Source organism: Artemia franciscana, chromosome 4 (genome assembly GCF_032884065.1).
Source record: "Artemia franciscana chromosome 4, ASM3288406v1, whole genome shotgun sequence".
In the NCBI taxonomy this organism is placed as follows: Eukaryota; Metazoa; Arthropoda; class Branchiopoda; order Anostraca; family Artemiidae; genus Artemia; species Artemia franciscana.
In genome coordinates, this window is record NC_088866.1 from 42752605 (window position 1) to 42773049 (window position 20445).

A 20445-nucleotide genomic window follows, 5' to 3' on the forward strand; every position below is an offset into this window, starting at 1 on the left:
TTGCGTAAACACTTAATTCTGTCAGATTTAAAGAGATCGAATGCAATTGCACCAATTTGCACAAATTTCTTGCTCAAAGTGAACAGATTTTTACTTACAAGTCCCTCTCCCGTGACTGGTATAAAACTTTCAAACTGGTATACCTCATGAAGAAATTTTTGTACCAAAATATGGATGTCATACTTTGATCAGCTCATCAAGAGCTATCGATTGCCGTAGAAAAAAAAATTGTATGTCTTAGTTCAAAAGTTGATTGTTTTTTTTTTTTTGATGTAGGCTAACTTTCTAACGTCACCACTTAAAAAGGAGCAAAAGATAAGCTCCAATTTCTTTAGCAATGAGAGAACTTTTAAACTTTATTAGGCACATCTGATACCATTTGTCTACCACAATCCCAAGTCCAAAAAACTGAATGATAAATTCAGCTGAAATCACAAACAGAAATGGGTAGAAACAATAGATGGCAGCATTTTCGGACCCATGGGAAAATACCACATTTTTGCTCCTGTAAATTTTTACAGGTCCATCTTCAATTTGAAAGTGGTGCCTGCCTGCTAGAACAAAGCTTTCCACTTGAAAGCAGAAACATGGTTTGATGAAACCAAAACTTGGCTGCACAGCTTCAGATACTCCTCTCTGACATAGGCTATATAACTACTTCACTTTGCACACTATAGGCTCTGGCTCGTGGACAACCAAAAACCATCCTTTTTGGCCCCAGGCAAGAGTTCTGCAGAGTTTTCCAAAATGTAATGTCATATTCATCCATCCAGCCTGAGGTCCACACTCCGCAAGAACCGCACAGGTTAGACCCATACCAGTTTCCAGGAATAAGCTGAGATCAGCAGCATAGGAAAAAAAAAACAAAAAAACGGGACAAAACCAAAGTGTTGCTCTTGCAACACATTTTATTACAAGTAAAGCAAATCAAATTGGTTGAATCTGTAACTTCCACCTTGTTGCATTACATCTTTGGCAACTGGGAAGTCTTAAATAGAGTAATTAATATTTTAAATCAACTAGCTTCTCGAAATTTTTAAATTAATTTCAAATTCATTCCCTTTGGGATAAATTTGTAGTTTGGTGCCCTAAAATGACAGAAAACCAAACCTTCCCCTAGCCCAAACTTTAAAAAGAAATTTTAATTTACGTTTGAATGGGCTCTCCCTCAATTATCTTAGACCTTTCATTTGATCACCCCTGGTAAAAAGCAAAACAAATAAACATGCATTGACCATGTTTTTATGGCACTTGGTATCTACCAAGTGACACATAGCAATCGCAAATTCTGTCAGTCTGTCCTGGTTTTGCTACTTTAGGCACTTCCAGGTAAGCTAGAACAATGAAATTTGGCTGGCATATCAGGAACCAGACCAGATCAAATTAGAAATTGTCGTTTCCCCGATTCGACCATTTGGGGGGAGTGGGGGGACGGCTAAATAAAAAAAAATAGAAAAAATGAGGTATTTGTAATTTATGAACGTGTGATTGGATCTTGATGAAATTTAATGTTTGGAAGGATATCGTGTCTCAGAGCTCTGATTTTAAATTGAACAATGCTGAAGGCATTGTTGCATGCTCTTTATGGAAATTACACAATTCCGATTGGATGCGTTTGGGGAAAATAGGCTGTCTGAGAGCAGGGAGTGGGGCTAGTCACCCTCCTTCACTTTTGATTAAAAAATAGAACTTTAAATTTTCAATCAATTTAGGCTTCCTTAAAGTTTACCCAGCCATCCCATCCATAAGAATCTTGAATGCCCTGATGCATTTACAACCCTTGCCCCCAGACTCTAGAAGATTATGTCAACCCCAAAGGCCCTGTTCTGTGATCTTTGGACTGTTTTTGAACAAACAACTATTTCAAAACTCCCATTGGATGTATTTTGTGGAAATAGAACTTAAGGGAGGAAACTACCTTCAGATCAATTTGACTCATAAAAAGGGCACATGAGTCTCTGAGTTCTAATCTAATGAGCCCTCTTTCCTAAGCTGATACAACCCTCCATTTTATAAGAGCCTGATATGCCTTTGGGGCATTACTTACAGCCCTTCCCCTCATGACTGTGGGTGGAAGTTGTCATCCTCATACATATTTACTGGACCTTTTGACTACTCTTAATAAAATGACTATCTCAGAATTTTGATTGGAAATGTTTAGAAAATGATGGGCGTGGGGGGGGGAGGGATGGTTGCTCTCCAATAACTCCCGAAATCTAAAAATGGGACTAGAACTTTCAATTTTAATTTCCAACCAAATGAGCCCATTTCAAAGTTTCTTCTAAAATTCCTTGTTTACAAAGTTCCCTGGTCTAAAAACCAAAAAATAAATAAAAAAATACATTTTGCCCTCATTGCTCTTTGCTGTGGCAGCATTATTGCCCTATATATGATACTGGTGAAACTTATCTATGCTACATTTATGACAAAGCTCTCAAAAATGACAAATTTTTAATTAAAGTATGACATATTGCTCATTTTCCACAAAATAATACTATCTTTACTTGGTGCAAATTCAAATTTAAGCACTTTTGAGCTCTCAAAAATGACAATTTTTTATTAAAGTATGACATATTGCTCATTTTCCACAAAATAATACTATGTTTACTTGGTGCAAATTCAAATTTAAGCACTTTTTGAGCTCTCAAAAATGACAAATTTTTAATTAAAGTATGATATATTGCTCATTTTCCACAAAATAATACTATGTTTACTTGGTGCCATCTTTTCTATGGCTTTTGAAAAAATAATGCAACATTTTCCTAGTGCTAAAATTATTTATGATAAGTTTAGGTTAAAAAGTACTTGAATTTAATTTGTGGTAGATGCAATTATTATATTCATAAAGAACATAAAAAAAGGCATGGAGTGGTATGTTTGCTTTATTGGTAAGCCATTTAAATAAACTGCTATAATTTTACTGTAATTTATTGCCTAAGGACTTACAAGGTTTTTATGAAAAGCATAGCCATTTAAACTTTAAAATGTTGTTTTTTTATTGGAAACTCCTCCCAAAGCCCTTGTTTCCCTATATGCATCATGTTGTTTGAAATAGTTCAACAAAAATGTAAAATTCAAAAGGACAAGAAAAAAACAAATTATTATTTTCAAGGGTCCATAAAGGGCTTCAAACAAAATGTTCAGTTAAAGAGCTATATTTGGAAATAACACAAAAAAAATATATTTAGTGGTATAGGCCTCCTTTCTTTATTTTATGGTAAGAAATATAGAGTGTCCCATATTTACCAAAAACCCTTCATTTTACCTGAGTTTGACTTCCTGCTATCTTGGAAAGGGTTAGGAAAATGACACTTTCAGGCATGGGTCTACAGGCTAAAGTATGTCCTGGGAAGGTATTTTAAAGTACCCATCTCCACTCCTCCCTCTAGAGGGCCCTGAAATTTAGCTACATGACAGGTCTATACCTATTGAAATTTTGACAAAACAACATTTTACCTTGATTTACAGTTACTAGTTGCTTTTTCTCTGCCTTTAGCTCTAAAATGCAACTGCTGTTAGGCTATTAGAGTAGGCTAGATTTTTGAACCATATCAATCTAGGCTATTTTCTTTTCAAAATTTAGGAAATGTATTTGCATATCTTTAAAACCTTAGAAAATGGAATTGAGCAAAGTTATGAAGCTGAAAATAATTTTCTTGTACTTCAATTAAGCAGAAGATCTATTTTGCAAGGTTTCACTTTTATGACACACCTATTTATAAAGGTCAGGATCCTCTAGAGGGAGAAGGAGTGGAGTTAGCTGCTTCAAAATACCTTCCTGAGACATAATTAAGTCTGTAGATTCAGCCCTGAGAGTTCCATTTTTCATAACATAAACCCTTTCTGAGATAGCAAGAAGTGAATTAACTAGAATTTTACCATTTTCGATTTAGGACGCAATTCATGGCATGTATTTGCACATTAATGGGGTGGAGTATGTGCTGTATTAAATGTAGGCCTATAGGTAAACCAGAGACACACCAAAGACCTGCAGCTTTTGTTAGACTAGTTTTCCAATACAAAAGGTCGACGACTATACATTTAAAGAAGTTAAAAAGAGCTATGTATTTACCATTTTTTATAATTGACATTTTCTTTGGCCAGCCAAAGGGCTGGCTAAAATGACAGCCAAAGCGCTATGTCCGCTCCGCCACACCCAATTTGAAGAAATATTCCAGTATGATGATGGTGATAAAAATACAATTGAACAGATTTGCCGCGTTTTCGGTCTATGGATATGCCCCGAGTATCCATAGATGTCACACTTATGGGAATTAAGTATTAAGAAGCCACCCAATCTTCTTTGTAAATAAAGAGCAAGATCTTTGGTTTACCATTGACAGTGAACTAAACTTCAGTATCAATGTTAAAAAATCTGCGGCTAGTTAAATATAACCTGTCCACTCCCTCCCCAAAAGCCATAAACCTTTATAAAAAACATACAACAGTGTTGAAAGACGTGCCACCAAACTCATATCCAGCAGGTGAAAACTTTTCTACCCTTCCAGACTAGCTAAGCTAGTACTCAAAACACTTGTTTAAATAAGAATTAGAGATGAGCCCCCTTTGGAGTTTAAAAGACCACCCTTTCCGTACAAACCCAATATGCCCTCACCCAAGACTGGAGGACAACAAAATCGTCAAAATGATTTTTATACTATGAAACTTTACACTTCAAAAACTATGCACTAAAAAAAAATAAACTTCTATAAAAAAAATTTTCATATCTTTTTCAGTGAATGATTGTTGAGAGAGCCTTGTAAACTACTGTGTAATTTTCTGCCTTTCTGTCTTGTGCAATCAGCATCAATGGGGCTTAAAAGCATCAATGTTAGTCCCTTTGTTATAGGATATGGTGAATGAAGGATGATTTGTTGATCTTTTTATTGCTTTTGTACATTGTTCTATGGTTTCATTTACAAGTATCTATCTATTCATTTGGCATCAATGAGGAAGGGAGCAGGAAGAGCCTGTGCCCCTCTCAAGATTTTGAAAAAAAAAACTTTTACACGAGTTTCTATTGAAAAAGCCTTTTTTTTGTAGTTTGATTGAAATAATTAGAAAAACAAATATGTAACTTTTGATATTGAAATGCAAATTTCTACCCCCCCCCCTGAATTTTCATTAATTTACGCAACTCTATCCGTGATGCATTATACTCAAATACATTGGATTTCTGTTTGTTTTAAGTTTTAATGTTGCTACTTACTTTCCATTTAAAAAACATGTTTTTTTAATTTAATCTCTGTAATAGATCTATGTAACAAACTTCTGCAACTGAAAAATTAAACAAAATAAAACACTACATCCTAGCTCACTGCTTTACTACCTTGGTTACACTGGTAAAGAGTGTCCATGAGATCCACTGGCGAATCCAAGGGGGTGAAGGGGGTTGTAACCCCCCTTACACCTTGATTTAATTGTTTTGTATCTTGGCTAGAATTTTGTCAGTGCACAGACGGGCCGAATCTTTTTACCACATTCGTTTAAAAATTCGAATATCAAAAAAGATTACGATTTCTATTTACTTCAGAAACATGTTGAAGCGAAAAACAGTGCCTCCACTTGTTTCTCTTTAAAAATATTACCGGGAATCTAAGAAATCCTGCTCAAGAAACCCCAAAATCCTGTCGAAACTCCACTTTCATAGAACTTTGATAACTCTGTTGTGCGGCTAAGGCATTTGAAAAAATACATTTCTTTCTTTTTTACCCGGAAATTACCCACGAAAGTAGGAAAATTTCATGAATCCAAACATCAGTTTATGATACTGTCCACTTTATGAAATCCAATATATAGTCTAATATTTGGTACTACATAGAAAATAGCTTCTACCTTCTAGGCTTCATATGATCTGCAAGCCATACTTATGATAAGCACTAAGCAGATGAAAACAAAATTAGTACAACATTAATTAAATTAGCACAAACATTAGTCTCTCCTATACAACCTTGACACAAAGCATAGCTCAAAATAGCTCCAATAGCTCCAAGAGTATGTTTTAGAATATTCTTAGATTTCCAGAAATATTCCAATTAGAAGTGACCGGTTTTCCAGCTTTGAACTCACTTCCGGAGCATAAACCTACTCCTCTAAGTTATCAAACTTAAAATTGAAAGAATCGCTTCAACAATTATATTTAAAGTACTGTTCTATTTTATCATTTTGTAATTACCATTCTATTAATTTAGCGCAAAGATGCGATACTACTTTTTCTTCTTTTAGTAATAATAATAATAATAAAAACATTCCACGACTATGATTTTGAGCAAGGTCACCTTTCCAAATGACTCAATGATTTTATCAGGGTTCCTTAAATAATTCCTTTCTTTAGGATCGGCAAGTAGCAAGTATACGATAATCTGTAAGTATACAAAATAAGAAAGTTTCACTAAAACAAGTATAACAATTTTTATTAAGATGAATAGAATAAAATGTTTGTGACTCTTTTGTTTCTTTGTTTCTTGACTCAGGAAGCGGCTCCTTGGCTGAGGCGGAGAGGTTACACAAGGAGTAGATGAGCTTAGATGAACAGTAAATCCCTTTAGCAAGGGATGAGCAAAAAATATAATAGATTTAAAAATGTTAAGGGTTCCATTTCTTTTAAAATACGAGAAAGGGAGATAAAGAAAAAAAAATATTTTTATTGAAATTAACTTTACTTAAGGTTGAGAACCTTTGGTTTTTATTTAAACTTTATAATTATTAGGGGCCACGTCTGCTGCAACGCCTTTTTCTGTGAAAATAAAGGCTATCACACAAAAAGACGGCAACAGTATACAGACCTCACAGATTTAATTTCGTAATTTCGGATTCACAGCTCAGCTCTTAATTTCAACCTAGAAAAGAAAAAGGACGTTAATGGATTGGAGATAAAAGATAGTCTTACATTCAAAAGGTTCTTGGACTATTTTTGATGTAACACCTTAAATTAGGTATTTTCTTCTTGCACCACACTGCCTATCTATGACGAACAAATAAATTTTCAAGTGGGGATAAATCCATTTATTTAAACAGTGAAAAAAAAAAAAAAAAAAAAAAAAACAGGTACAAAAGTTCAGATATTTCTATCACATATATACAGCGATCGTCATCAGTAGAATTACTACTGACGAGTCAGTAATCGATAATCAGTAGAATAAATCTACTGATGACGATCGCTGTATATGTTAATATCTAGCTTAAATCACTCTGTTTTGTCCGTTTTGTGCTTTATCAACAGGTTTCATTGAATCTACCTCCTAGGAATTATCTCCCTCTTCTGTGAGCAGGTAAGCTAAATTTGAAAATTAGACTATTACATTAGTTAGCATTACAAAATAATAACAAAGATGTGAAAGATCATTTTTAGGAATATGAAGTCAATCGTTAACTTGGTTTTAAGCCATCAGCCAGCAATGACGCATGTTCTAAGTTGACTGACGAAGCTGAAAGCTTAGACTGTGAGAGAGGGATGTAATTATTATAGTATTAATTTTAGCACAATCAATGGCTGCAAATTTTTTATTTTTTATTTATATTAATTTTTTTAGTAATTAGTTTAAGCCTTTTTATATTTTTTTATTATTAATATTTGTAAAAGATAGTTTCGGAATGGGTGATAGTAATAGAGAAGAGGACCTACTAAATGATATGTAAGCGTTTTGGAGCAATAAAGATGTCCTTGGGAGGGGGTATGTTTTCATATGTAATATATATTTTTATACGTATATTTTTATTTGCTATAGTTAAAAAATATGAATTTTTAACATCTTGGTACTTCGACGCTACATGGTCCCAAAGACCCTCTCCCCCTGCATGCATACATACCTGATTTAAAAATCATCACCTTGAGACAATCGTTTACACCACATAGAGTAAATTGAAAGATTAGGTACATTTTAAATTAGCAAGTTCATCAAAACAGAAATACTTCTTAGCCCGTTTAACCCATCTTAGAAATATAGCTATCTATGGTCAGACACTATGTTCTATCACTATACATTACAAACTAACCGGGATGAAAACTGGGTAATGTCTCGAGTGTTTCTCATATAATACTCAAGTATCTAAAACTTTTCTAGACTACCTTCGGATAGCCTTGCCAGCTCTGCGTTCGGACGACTCCTGAGAGCAGTCTTCCACAAACCGCAAATTCACTACAATACCAAAGCCCGAATTTACAACACTACAGTCTCAAGCATCATGCTGTACTCATCTGACACATGACCGATAGCCTCTACACAGCTAAGAAGGGTCGATGTTGTTCAGGCTAGACACCTGTGTCGAGTCGAAGGCTTCAAATGGTATGACAAGATCCGCAATACTGAGGTCCTGAAGATCTCATCTATGTCTACGATTGAAAAGGATAAAATTCAACTGGTTGCAAAGTCAATTTAGTCCCTTCTTTCAATATTATTTTGTAGTTGTTGTTTTTTTAACACTGAGGAATAGGCTTTGGTCATGTGATAACTGATTGCGTTCTTGTTTGAACATACCGTTATAAAAACTTTGATAGGCTGACAATTTCATCATTTAATCGATAGTGAAGAAAGAAGCACAAACGAGAATGTAAAACAATGAGATAGTTTCGCAATAATTAATAGAATGTCATCTACGGTATTTTGATCCTGAAAAGTTAGGGATAGCTTTATAATACCAACTAGATTATACAAGATATTGTTCCGAGTTTTCATCCGTCACGATGTCTACGATTGAAAAGGATAAAGTTCAACTGGCTGTAAAGTCAATTTAGTCCCTTCTTTCGATATTATTTTGTTGTTGTTTTTTTCAACGCTGAGGAATAGCCTTTGATCATGTGATTACTGATCGACAGCGAAGAAACAAAACCAAAATGTTGCTCTCACAACACTTTAGTCGGCGAAGCCGGACAAAGGTTGCCGTAACACTTTACGTTGCCCAGGCAACGTAGGTCTAGTTTATGCTACGTTTGGTAATCTGTAATTGTGGACCAGTTATGGTGGGGGTGGGTGTGTCATTGTTTAGGTGGGGATAGGGACATTGTTTAGGATTATAATTGCAGGTGATTTTAACCAGACAAAGAAAGCTTGGCTAGCCTCTAGTCTTTCTCTTAATCAGATTGTGAACATTCCCACTCACTCGTCTGGCAGTACCCTCGATCTGATTCTTACAAATACTGAGGACCTATATCATCCCCCACATCGCTTGGACCAGTTGGCTTGTGTGATTACTACGCTCTATTTCTCAAGGCGAAAGTTCTGTGAGAAAACCCAAGCTCTGAAGGATCAATACTAGACCAATAACTGACTCTGCAATCCGTGAATATAGCCGCTGGATTGCTGAATATGACTTCCCAGAGGTTTCAACGGACGTTTCTCTTATTTACCAGTGCTTTGCATCTGGGACCTTCCCTAGATCGTGGAAAAAGGCCGTGGAATGTCGTGAGAGAGCTCATTCTGACGGAAATTCAAAGTTCTAGTTCCCTTTTAAGTGACAAAAAAATTGGAGGGTACCTAGGCCCCCTCCCAAGCTCATTTCTCCCCAAAATCGTCGGATCAAAATTCTGAGACACCCGTCTTATTTAGTATAGTCTAAAAACCCAATAACTATGTCTTTGGGGACGGCTTACTCCCCCATAGTCCCCGTAGGAGGGGCTGCAAGTTACAAACCTTGACCAGTGTTTACATATAGTAATGGTTATTGATAAGTAACAGACGCTTTCAGGGAGATTTTTTTGGCTGGGGGAGGGGGTGAGGGGAGGGATTTATGCGGGGGGGGACTTTCCATGGAGGAATTTGTCATGGGAAAAAAATTCCATGAAGGGGAGGCAGGACTTCTCGGCTTTTTTTTTAAAGAATAATGAAAAAATAGATAAGAAAAAGTTTTTTCAACTGAAAGTAGGCAACAGCATTAGAACTGAAACGAACATAAATTATTACGCATATGAGGGGTTCACCTCCTCCTAATACCCTGCTCTTTACGCCGAAGTGATTTTATTAATTTCAACTATTTTTTCTACGGCCTTTGTGATTCAGGGGTCATTCTTAAGGAATTGGGAAAAAATTTAAGCTTTACTGTAAAGAGCGAGGTATTGACGAGAGAGGAACCCTTCATATACGTGATAAAAACATACGATTATAGAAGTTCGTTACGTAAGTTAGTTCGTAAGTTACGTATATTTTTACTAGTAAAAACTTTCGTAAAAAATTAAAAGCTTTAGTTGCCTTTTAAATAACCAAAAAATTGGAGGGTAACTAGGCCTACTCCCTCGCTCCTTTTTTCTCAAAAGCGTCCGATAAAAACTATGGGAAAGCCATTTAGCCATTAAAATAAATTAATATGCAAATTTCGTTGTAATTATTCAAGTGTAGAGAACCAAAATAAAAACATGCATTAATTCAAAACGTTCAGAAATTAAATAAAAAAAAACAAGTTTTTTTTTAACTGAAAGTAAGGAGCGATATTAAAACTTAAAACGAACAGAAATTTCTCCGTATATGAAAGGGGCTGTCCCCTCCTCAACGTCCCGCTCTTTACGCTAAAGGTTTTAACTGTTTTAAAAGGTAGAGTTGAGAGAAAGAGTCAAACTAGCATAAAGAGCGAGAGGTTGAGGAGGGAACAGCCCCTTTCATATACGGAGTAATTTCTGTTCGTTTTAAGTTTTAATATCGCTCTTTACTTTCAGCTTAAAATACTTTTTTTATATATCAAAAGAATTGGCTTTTTATGCTGATTTCAAACATATAGTTCAATTAAATGTAGCTTTATCCACCAAAGGTTACGAGCCTAAGAAAAGTTTCCTGATTTTTGAAAAAAGAGAGAACCACCCACTAAAATTCAAGTGATCTTCACACCATCAGATTCAGCTTATCAGAGAATCCTACTGTATAGGTTGGAATAACCAATAAAATGTATAAACTTTGTATAAATGTAATAACCTGTATAAAATGTGGAACTTTGTATTTTTTGCCAGAAGAAAGAATGAACACGGGCGTGTATTTATTTGTTTTTTTTTCCATGGGGGATCGTATCAACACAGTGGTCCTAGAATACCGGAAGAGTGCTCATTCGAACGGACACTAAAAGTTATAGTACCCTTTTTAAGTGACCAAAAAATGTGAGGGCAACTAGCCTCCCTTTTTTCCAGGCCCCCCACTCCCCCCCCCCCAGATGGTCAAATCGGTAAAACGACTATTTCCAATTTAATTTGGTCCGGTCCCTGATACGCTTGCCAAATTTCATCGTCCTAGCTTACCTGGAAGTGCCTAAATTAGCAAAACCGGGACTTTAGGTTTTCCCCTCCAACTCCCCCCAATGTCATCAGATCCGGTCGGGATTTAAAATAAGAGCTTTGAGACACAATATCATTCCAAACATCAATTTTCATTAAGATCCAATCACCCGCTCATAACTTAAAAATACTTCATTTTTTCTATTTTTTGCGAATTAACCGGCCCCCACTCCCCCCCCCCCAGATGGTCAAATTGGGGAAAACGACTATTTCTAATTTAATCTGGTTCGGTCCCTGATACGCTTGCCAAATTTCATCGTCCTAGCTTACCTGGAAGTGCCTAAAGTAGCAAAACCGGGACTGACAGACAGACCGACAGACCGACAGAATTGGCGATTGCTATATGTCACTTGGATAATACCACGTGCCATAACAAGTAAATTCGATAAGGACTATTGACAATGCCCTAATGCCAATTTCCATCAAAACGAACCTGAGCTGAATTGGAGTTTAGCAACAAAATATTTTGTATACAAAGCATGAGCTATATTTTGATTAATCCTATATAGTTTCTAATAAGGTTCGAGTAGTATTTTGGGTTAGATTTTTAAAGTAACATACTAGAGCATTTTCTTAAATAAGTTCGGAGACCAAGCAGGCAAAGCAAGAAAATGCAAGGCAACAGGACAAAAAAAAAAAAAAAAAAAAATAGAATTCCAAGTACTGACCTTTCTTTATTATAGCTTTCCTAGGCAAAATTGGTTGAGTGGAAATAATTTTCAAATCCGCTGTTTCTAAGAAAAAAAAAAAAAAAAAAAATCAGAAGCGCGAAGTCTTTTCCTGAAAAAGCCTCATTGAAATCATGGCTCAAATAAGATTTTTTTTTTTTGCAAAATTATTTTTTAAAATTTTTAATTTTTGAAATTAAAATTGTCAAATAGAGACGGTTCAGAAACTTACATATCTGTACGATATTTTTACATATTATTTCTCCTTATTTGAGTTCCAGCAATTTCAATTTAAGAAACTCGTTTATCGACAGCATGAGAAAATATAAAAAAACGTGGTAGTTTGCAGCCAGTTGAAAAGCAGAATAAATTTCAAAAGCAAAGGCAATTTTCACATTCAGCCGTGTCTTTAATAAAGTTTTTCAGGCAAAGCTGGTGTACTTTTTTAATTTTTCAGGGCAACTACAATGAAAAGGCCTTAACTAATTATGGTGTTTGAAATGGAAAAAGGAAAAATTATGAACTTGTATAAAGCTAATAGATTGGTATTATGTGATTTTTTTTTAGGTAATTGGGGGACCACTGTTAGTTGATGGGTTGAAAATTGAAATTTGGATTGAATCAAATTTTGAATGAGGGTATATTTGTTTCACGTCTACTGGACTGCCCTTCTAAAAAGCCTTTTGTCAGGCACTTGACACGATCAGAAGAGTGTTATATTGTAATGTATACTGTAAATACTTACTTCAGTAAAAAAAAAAAAAAAAAAAAACAAGCAAGTTCTATGGACCTATCAAGATAGAGCGGTAGTAGGCCTTAAAAAATTTGTCAAAGATTGAGCAAAGCACTAGGTATCAGTCAGGCCCTGTTGCTATATCAAGCATTGTTAACATTAGAGCTACAAAAAGAAAAGTGGAACAAAACTTGAATTGGCTCTCACTACTTTTGTTACTAAAGAGAACCCGTCCATCAGCAATATGGACACCCCGCAAAGATATTGAAACAACATGCACGATTCGTAAGGTGTTCAACTTATGGCGTGCTGACACCTTCCCTCCCCCCACGGCAAAATAAAGTTTAACATTCTATTTTTCACTGATTTTAGTTTCTTGATTTTATTTTCTAAAGAGATGAAAGAGCCATTTTTGAAGTTGATCGAAATTTATGAAGAAGATTTGGAAAACAACACCTTAAACGTTTGATGGCGGAAAGAAAAATTTGGCAAAAATTTCTCTAACGGAACAAGGCACACCATGTCAATGCAACTGATTTTCTAAATATTTGTGGCAAAGCAATCTCTCCGAACATCCATATCTTACTTAATATTTTAATCACTACACCTGTATCGACCAGCACAACAGAGCGCTCCTTTTACACTTCGGAGAATCAAGACATACCTAAGAAACGTGACGTCTGAAAGTAGGCTAAATGGCTTTGCCAATCTCAATGTCCACAGGGAAATTCTAGTTGACACAGACAGTGTATATATCCATACTGACGAAGACTCAATTTTGTTTTGTAAGACAGCTAATATAGGAAGATTGTGTCAGAATAAAACGTAAAATCGTATTTAATCTGCTGGGTTTTATCAATCATTCTTATAGTCCCTACTCGAAACTTGCATCCAAAGAGCTAAAATAAACTTTAAGTAATGCCTTAAATTACCGGTTTTTCTGAGGATTTTTGAAGTTTTTTGTTGATTAGCCCGCACTAAACATCACCACCCTTACTTACGGCAACTTACGTTCATTCTAAGCTTGCTTTCATTCACTCTTTTCATTTTTCATCATTTTAAGTTTCCTTCTCTTATGGATTTCTGCTTGATTTATCAACATTATTTTGCTCAAACTAAGAGTTTATGCAAAATCTTTTGGATTTTACTTTTTGGTTCTCGTTTGGTTTGAACTTTTTGCTTTTTATGCAGAACTTCCTGTTTTCAATATTATAATTCAAAAGAGGCCATTAACCATTTTTATTTAAAGGACAGGTAATAATCTTGTCAACAGAAAAAAAATCGGCTTATGTAATTTAAAATGCATTATGGTGCAAATATTTAATATTAGTGGAGAACACTTTCTTTTTGATTTTTTCAACTTTTATCATGACCACATTTATGGACAAGCAGGGCTTTACCGTATGCAAGGTGCAATACATTAAAACAGATTGGACTAATTGACAGTGTTTTCAGATCGACACTGTTTTGAGGTAAAGAATTCTCTACACTTTTTACTGATACTGACAAATGTCCTTAGAAATGGAGACACAAACTAGGTTTCCCGGTACACACAGGCATATCTTGTGGAGACAGAAAAGTGATCTATTGCCAAGAGGGTCAATTTCCAAAAATCAAAGACAGAGAGAACACACAAAAAAATCAGTTAGTATGTCAAAGATCGTGCAACACCCTGGTTTCATCTTTGGAGGTAAAGCTATAAAGAATATTGATTAATCCCATCTCCTCAAAAATATATTTTCACCATCCATTCACGCGGTAGATATTCTCGAATGGGTTTGTTCCTTCTGGGCAAGAAAGCATGGTGAAATTATACCTTCTATGGACACAATGCCATCCATCTCAATTGTACTTCTCTGCAAATTTTACACAAAGCTTGTTCCCAAAAATGAATGCCCGTGTTCTGCAGAGCTCATAGAAAGCTGTTTATACTCCTCCAAAAGATTAATAATACGGCTTCTAGAGATATAACAGGGTGTCAATAGATATTCTTCTGAGTACTCACCATTCTTAGTAGCTATATACTAGTATCACCGTTACGGTAGGTAAAGAAACACCTCACAAGGGATAGTCAATTCCTATGTTTAGAAAGCCTGATTGCACTAAAGTCATTACTAAAAAAATACTACTGTTGCCAACAATCTATGAAAAGGGGTTGAACCTTATATCTCGAATCGGCCAAAAAATTGTTATAAAGGGTATTTTCAATTACAACAGCAGAAAGAACTTGTTTCCCAAAGAGCAAGCTTATGAAGAATGCTGTTGCACTTATGCTATAAATAATTAACGCTTAATGCTATAACCTCTTTTGTTCTAGAGTTACTTTCGATTTACAATCAACTCAAAATCTACTATAACCAAATTTTCATGAGTTTTAGAGACCGAAAGCGTTAAGTACAGGTCTCCCCCACAGTCAAAAGTATAGCGTCTTTTTAACAATCGACGGTTTAAAAGGCGTTTTATATTTTTTTTTGCTAATCTTCTTCAACATTTTGTAAAATGTCATAAAATATATGCCATATTTCCACGACCTTACTGCATAGTTCTTTTGAAGGACGATAAAAATTCTTCTTCAATAATTTTATTAGGTTCTTAAAAGTTTCCTCTAGGCTTCTCATACAAGCCTAGATACTCATGAAAACGCCCAAAGGTTTTTTGGGGTTAGGATGCACATCCATAGACCAGAAGCTATCATCAACGCAAAAGTACTGTATACACTGTTATTTGATTTAAAAATTCAATGCATGAAAACGATGCATTTTCGCGAAAGAAAAGACACAATTTTAGAGATCAGAGCGGGCATAAGTCGAATCCTCTAAGTTAACAATCTTAAACCAAACAGACTAAATTGAATGAAGAAATCCAGCACAAAAAGAAACGGAAAAGGCCATTAATATGAGTTGTGGAACCCTCATTTAACTCCCCAAAACAATTAGTAGCATTGCCTCTTCAATGAATACGCAATATATTTTCAATTGAAATTATTCTTTACCCGATGGTCAATATATTTGAAAGAATGAATTATTTTAGTAATTTTATGATTATTATTACTTCGCCATTAGTAAGCATATAGATACAGTAAACCCTGGCAATGGGGTTTTTGGACAAGCAAGATCCCCTTTCCTACTTTTATCAGGTTCACTCTATATATAAAAAAGTCCTAGCTACATTTTTTAAGTTTAGCATTAATCCGCAAATATAAAATGGCGGGCCCAAACTAGGTCTGTCGAAACTGTTTTTGAAACATAACCACAATATCACTTTTCCTTCATGGCATCCCCTTCTTAAAAGGGGATGCTTAAAGTTGAAAGTATACAATAGTTGTTCGTGTATAGTAAGTGCTCTTCATAAATTGTTTTGATAAACATAGTTATGTATTTATTTTAATTTTCTCTATCTTGTACTCCGTCCCTATGAACTATCCCTAGCTCTAAGATCAACAAGCAGTTTGCAAGAATACAAAGAAACAATATTTTATTGATTAAATTTATATTAAAATATAAAATAAAAAAATGTTGTTGTATGTTGAGTCAGGAAGAGGTTCTTTGGCAGGAGCAGAGGCCACATAATTGCACAGCTTCAATGAGCAGTAAATTCGTTAGGTGAAGGATGAGCAAAAAATTGAAGCAAAATTGATTAAAAATTTTTTGAGGGTTCTATTTTTTTTAGTAAAATATAAAAAGGGGAGCAAAAAAAAATATACGCAAATTTAACTGAGATTCTATTTAACTTGAGGTTTAGAACCCTTGTTTTTTTTATTTAAACTTTAAAATTATAAGAAACCAGTTCTGCTGCACTGTCTTTTTATGTAAATATAAGCGTCTATACACAAAAGGACGAATGCAACAGAGAACAGGCTTATACAGAGAAATTTACTTTCCGAAATTTACTGCCCAGCTACTATACTTCATTATCTAGAAAAGAAAAGAAAAGTCAATCATTTGCAGACAATAGACAATATGTTTTTCCGAACTAAAAAATTTATAAAAGGATAAATTTTGAAGACTGGCTAAATACATTACAAGAGCGAAAACCTCGAGATGGTTGCGATGGTCAGGTCAAGACCTTTTTTCTTCACATATAATTATGCTTGCTATTAAGAAATCCTTTTAGACTTTCCTGGAACATTTTGTGATATAGGAAAAGCACAGATACAAATGTGTTCCTAAAAACTGAATTAGTCAATAAAAGATAATGCTAAATGTGAAAATGAGCACTACCTAAGGAGGGGCGGGGGTAGCATGGATTAGTTTTTGGCGGAAAAGAAATTTTCTGGGCAAAACTTACATGGGTAGATAAGGTGTGATTTAAAAATTTTACATTTCTAAGAGCCCCACGGAGATAAAAACCATCGAAAAAGTGATGAAGAACTAATATATTATACAATATATATAAATATATATATATATATATATATATATATATATATATATATATATAATATATATATATATATTATATATATATATATATATATATATATATATATATATATATATATATGTAGCTAAGCGTATTTTACTTATTATCAATTCTGGCACCCCTTTTATTGAAATCCTTGGAAATCAATTTAGTGAGGTCTTCGGGATGTTGAGAAGGGTGGTGAACTGTATGAGAGTCAGAAGGTGTACTACGTGTAACAAGGTCGTAAGAAAGACGCATTTGCACTATCAAGAACGGCTCAGGAGCGATTAGGGTCCAGCGGCCACGGGGCAACTGTTGTGTGACATGGCCTTGAGGAAGTGAGGTCCAACCCACGAGGCAAACTAGATGTTACTGGTTTCCAATCAGTCTAAAACCGGTTCCGAATGAGACCCCAGTCATGGTCACAGTTGCGTTGCAGTGCTGTCCCAGACATTTTCGGGAGCTACCGCGTTGATATTGTCCAATTACTTTGGCTCTCAACATGTCAGACCAGGAATTAAACATGAAAGTAGACTAAAAGTAGACTAATATCATGATTGTCAAAATGGCTAGTATACAATAACTGAGCAGCTAGGGGTTTTAAGTTTAAAACTTAAGGAGAAGGTTAAGAAGAAAATCGAACTGAATCATAAGAATATATGTGTATCCAGGTAGTCAAAAGAGCACATCTGCAATATCTTAGTAATTTCTAAGGGTATTAACTTGAAACCTTCAATCATTGGTGAGGATGGTGTCGAACAAAATCAAAGTATGCTATATACACCTAAGTAGTCGAAAGGGCGCGTCTGCAAAATCTTAGTAATTTCTAAGGGTATTAACTTGAAACCTTCAATCATTGGTGAGGATGGTGTCGAACAAAATCAAAGTATACTATATACAACCTAAGTAGTCGAAAGGCGCGTCTGCAAAATATCAAGAGCGGCTAAGAGTATTTAGTAGACGCTTTCAGAGGATGCTGGGGGAGGATTCTAAACTAAATCGAAAGATACTATGTGCATCCATTTCGTCCAAATGATGAACCTATAATATAACAAGAATCGCATAAAGTTGATATAATATAACAAGAATTGCTTAAAGTATAAAGCTGAAACCTTCGGTGCATGTTGAGATAAATCCCGAACAAATTGTCAAAAGACAGTATCCGCAACATGCCACGAACAGCTTTTGATATCAAGTTTAACTATCAAGGAATGATCAGAGAGCAAATTGAATTCAACGATAAAATACTACCTGCATTCAGTTGAGAAAAGGGCATATCAAAAATATCTCAGCAACTTCTTAGGGTATTAAGGCGACTTTCAGATAATTATACAGATGGTACTGATCAAAATCAAAACGCACTATATGCATCAAGATTGCCAAAAAGACATATTGACAGTATCTCAGGAGTTCCATGGACCACAGTAGAAACTTTCAGGGAATAAAACAAACATTGTACAACAAAGTCAAAAGCAACTGCGAACATACAAGGTAAAAAAAGGGCGCATTTATAATATTTCAGGAACAACTAACAGTATTAAGTAAAAATTTCGAATGAATATCGAGAGGTATATTGAACTAATTCAGGAGACATTAAGTGCATTATGAATGTCAATATGGCATATATGCAAGAACTCGGGAACATTTAAGAGTATTAAGTGGGAACTTTCACCGAAAGTTGAGAGAAATGTTAAACTAAATAAAAAAACACCCTGTCTTGAGGGAATGCCGATGGGGATATTGATCTAAATCGGTGAACTGTATGCCTCCAGGGTGTCAAAATGGTTCATCTGCAATACGGCAGGAACGGCTAAGATATTTGAAACTTTCTGTAAATATTGAAGGTGACGTTGAGCTAAATCAAATGACACTATCTCCATCCCGGATATCAGAATGAGAAGTCTTCAATAGTTCATATACGGTTAATGGTATAGATTAACGCCTTAAGCAACCTAGCTGAAATGTGAGGAATATTGGACGGAAAGGACAAGTAGATACTAAATTTGATTTGTTGACCGAAGGGAGCTCATCAGCGACAAAGAATGTTTAAAAAAAAAATGGTTATATTGATTCTTAGTTTGAAAGTGTGTGTTATTAGGGTGTTATATTCTTGGTGTGATCTTTTTTTGATCTCATTAAAAATTTCAGGCCGTGAAGACACCTCAATAAAAGTTTCAGAACCAAGGGAATCGCAACTGGAAACAAATCTTGTAAGGGATTCTTCATCTCCCTTTTCTTTCTTTTTTTTTTGCAACAAATTGTGAACTATATTAGCTAATATACTAGCTCAAAATGCATAAATGTAAACAAACAAGCTACTTAAAGCAAAATATAACACACACAAAAAAATTCCTACAACGAAGTGTTTGATCATTATTCGTCTATATCAAAGGTTGTAACAGTAGATACGACGGAACAGCTTCCCCCCCAAAAATTCCCAAAATTGTTCACATTTTTTGAAATACTAGTAGCGTACCCAACCATTTGTAGTTCTATAATATAGCTATTTTTAGAATTCCTAGCAAAATTTTGTCCAGAATATGAAGAGCACCCCAACATCTTTTTGCCTTTATTCATCAATAAAAAAAAATATCAACAAAACTTACAGAAATTAATTCTTTTAACTTAAAAAACAGAAGCTGTTTCAACAAAAGAAGTTTTTTAAAATAAGTACAGAACTAATTTAAAACAAAGGGGAGCAGAAGTAGTGAAAAAAAAGTCATGCTTAAAACGTAAATAAATCATTATAAATAAACTAATGAAACCCTCTGACAGACCGTATTTCAAACAGTAGGTGGTGCAAATATCGTAGGTAAATACCGCTTTGTAGGGCTGTAATGAGAGAAAGGTAGATATAGCTAGGGCACAATATGCGGATAAAGGATGACAGATTACCAAAAAATGTCCTTTTCAGTTAACTGTCTAGGGCTAAACAGAAAACAGGCTGTCCGCAGTTGAGGTGGGAGGATGTCATAAAGAAAGATTTAAAGGAATAGAAACTCCTGGGAGGGTGTAAAGAGGGAGGCTCTGAATAAATTGGGATAGAGGAGCGTGCGTAGCTGTGTTGGACTCCAGTGGCTTGGTGCTGCGGTGAGTTCTTCATAGTAGAAGCAGTAAAGAGAGTGGAGGGTTTCCCCCCTCAAACTCCAGCCAATGTCATCAGATCGGTCGGGATTCAAAATAAGAGCTCTGAGACACAATATCATTCCAAACATCAAATTTCATTAAGATCCAATCACCCACTCATAAGTTAAAAATACTTCATTTTTTCTGTTTTTTGCGAATTAACTGGCCCCCCACTCCTCCCAGATGGTCAAATCGGGAAAACGACTATTTCCAATTTAATCTGGTCCGGTCCATGATACGCTTGCCAAATTTCATCGTCCTAG

The 20445-nt window shown here is 35.0% G+C and overlaps 1 protein-coding gene across 1 annotated transcript in view; it reads right to left on the bottom strand.

The window, feature by feature from the left end:
* Nucleotides 1-4197, bottom strand: part of LOC136026453 (integrator complex subunit 11-like) — a 49317-nt gene extending 45120 nt beyond the window's left edge. The window contains exon 1 of the mRNA XM_065703050.1: nt 4073-4197. Coding sequence (XP_065559122.1) covers nt 4073-4075 — 3 coding nt within the window. The 5' untranslated portion in view covers nt 4076-4197. The remainder of the gene's footprint in view (nt 1-4072) is intronic.
* Nucleotides 4198-20445: the final 16248 nt, after the last annotated feature.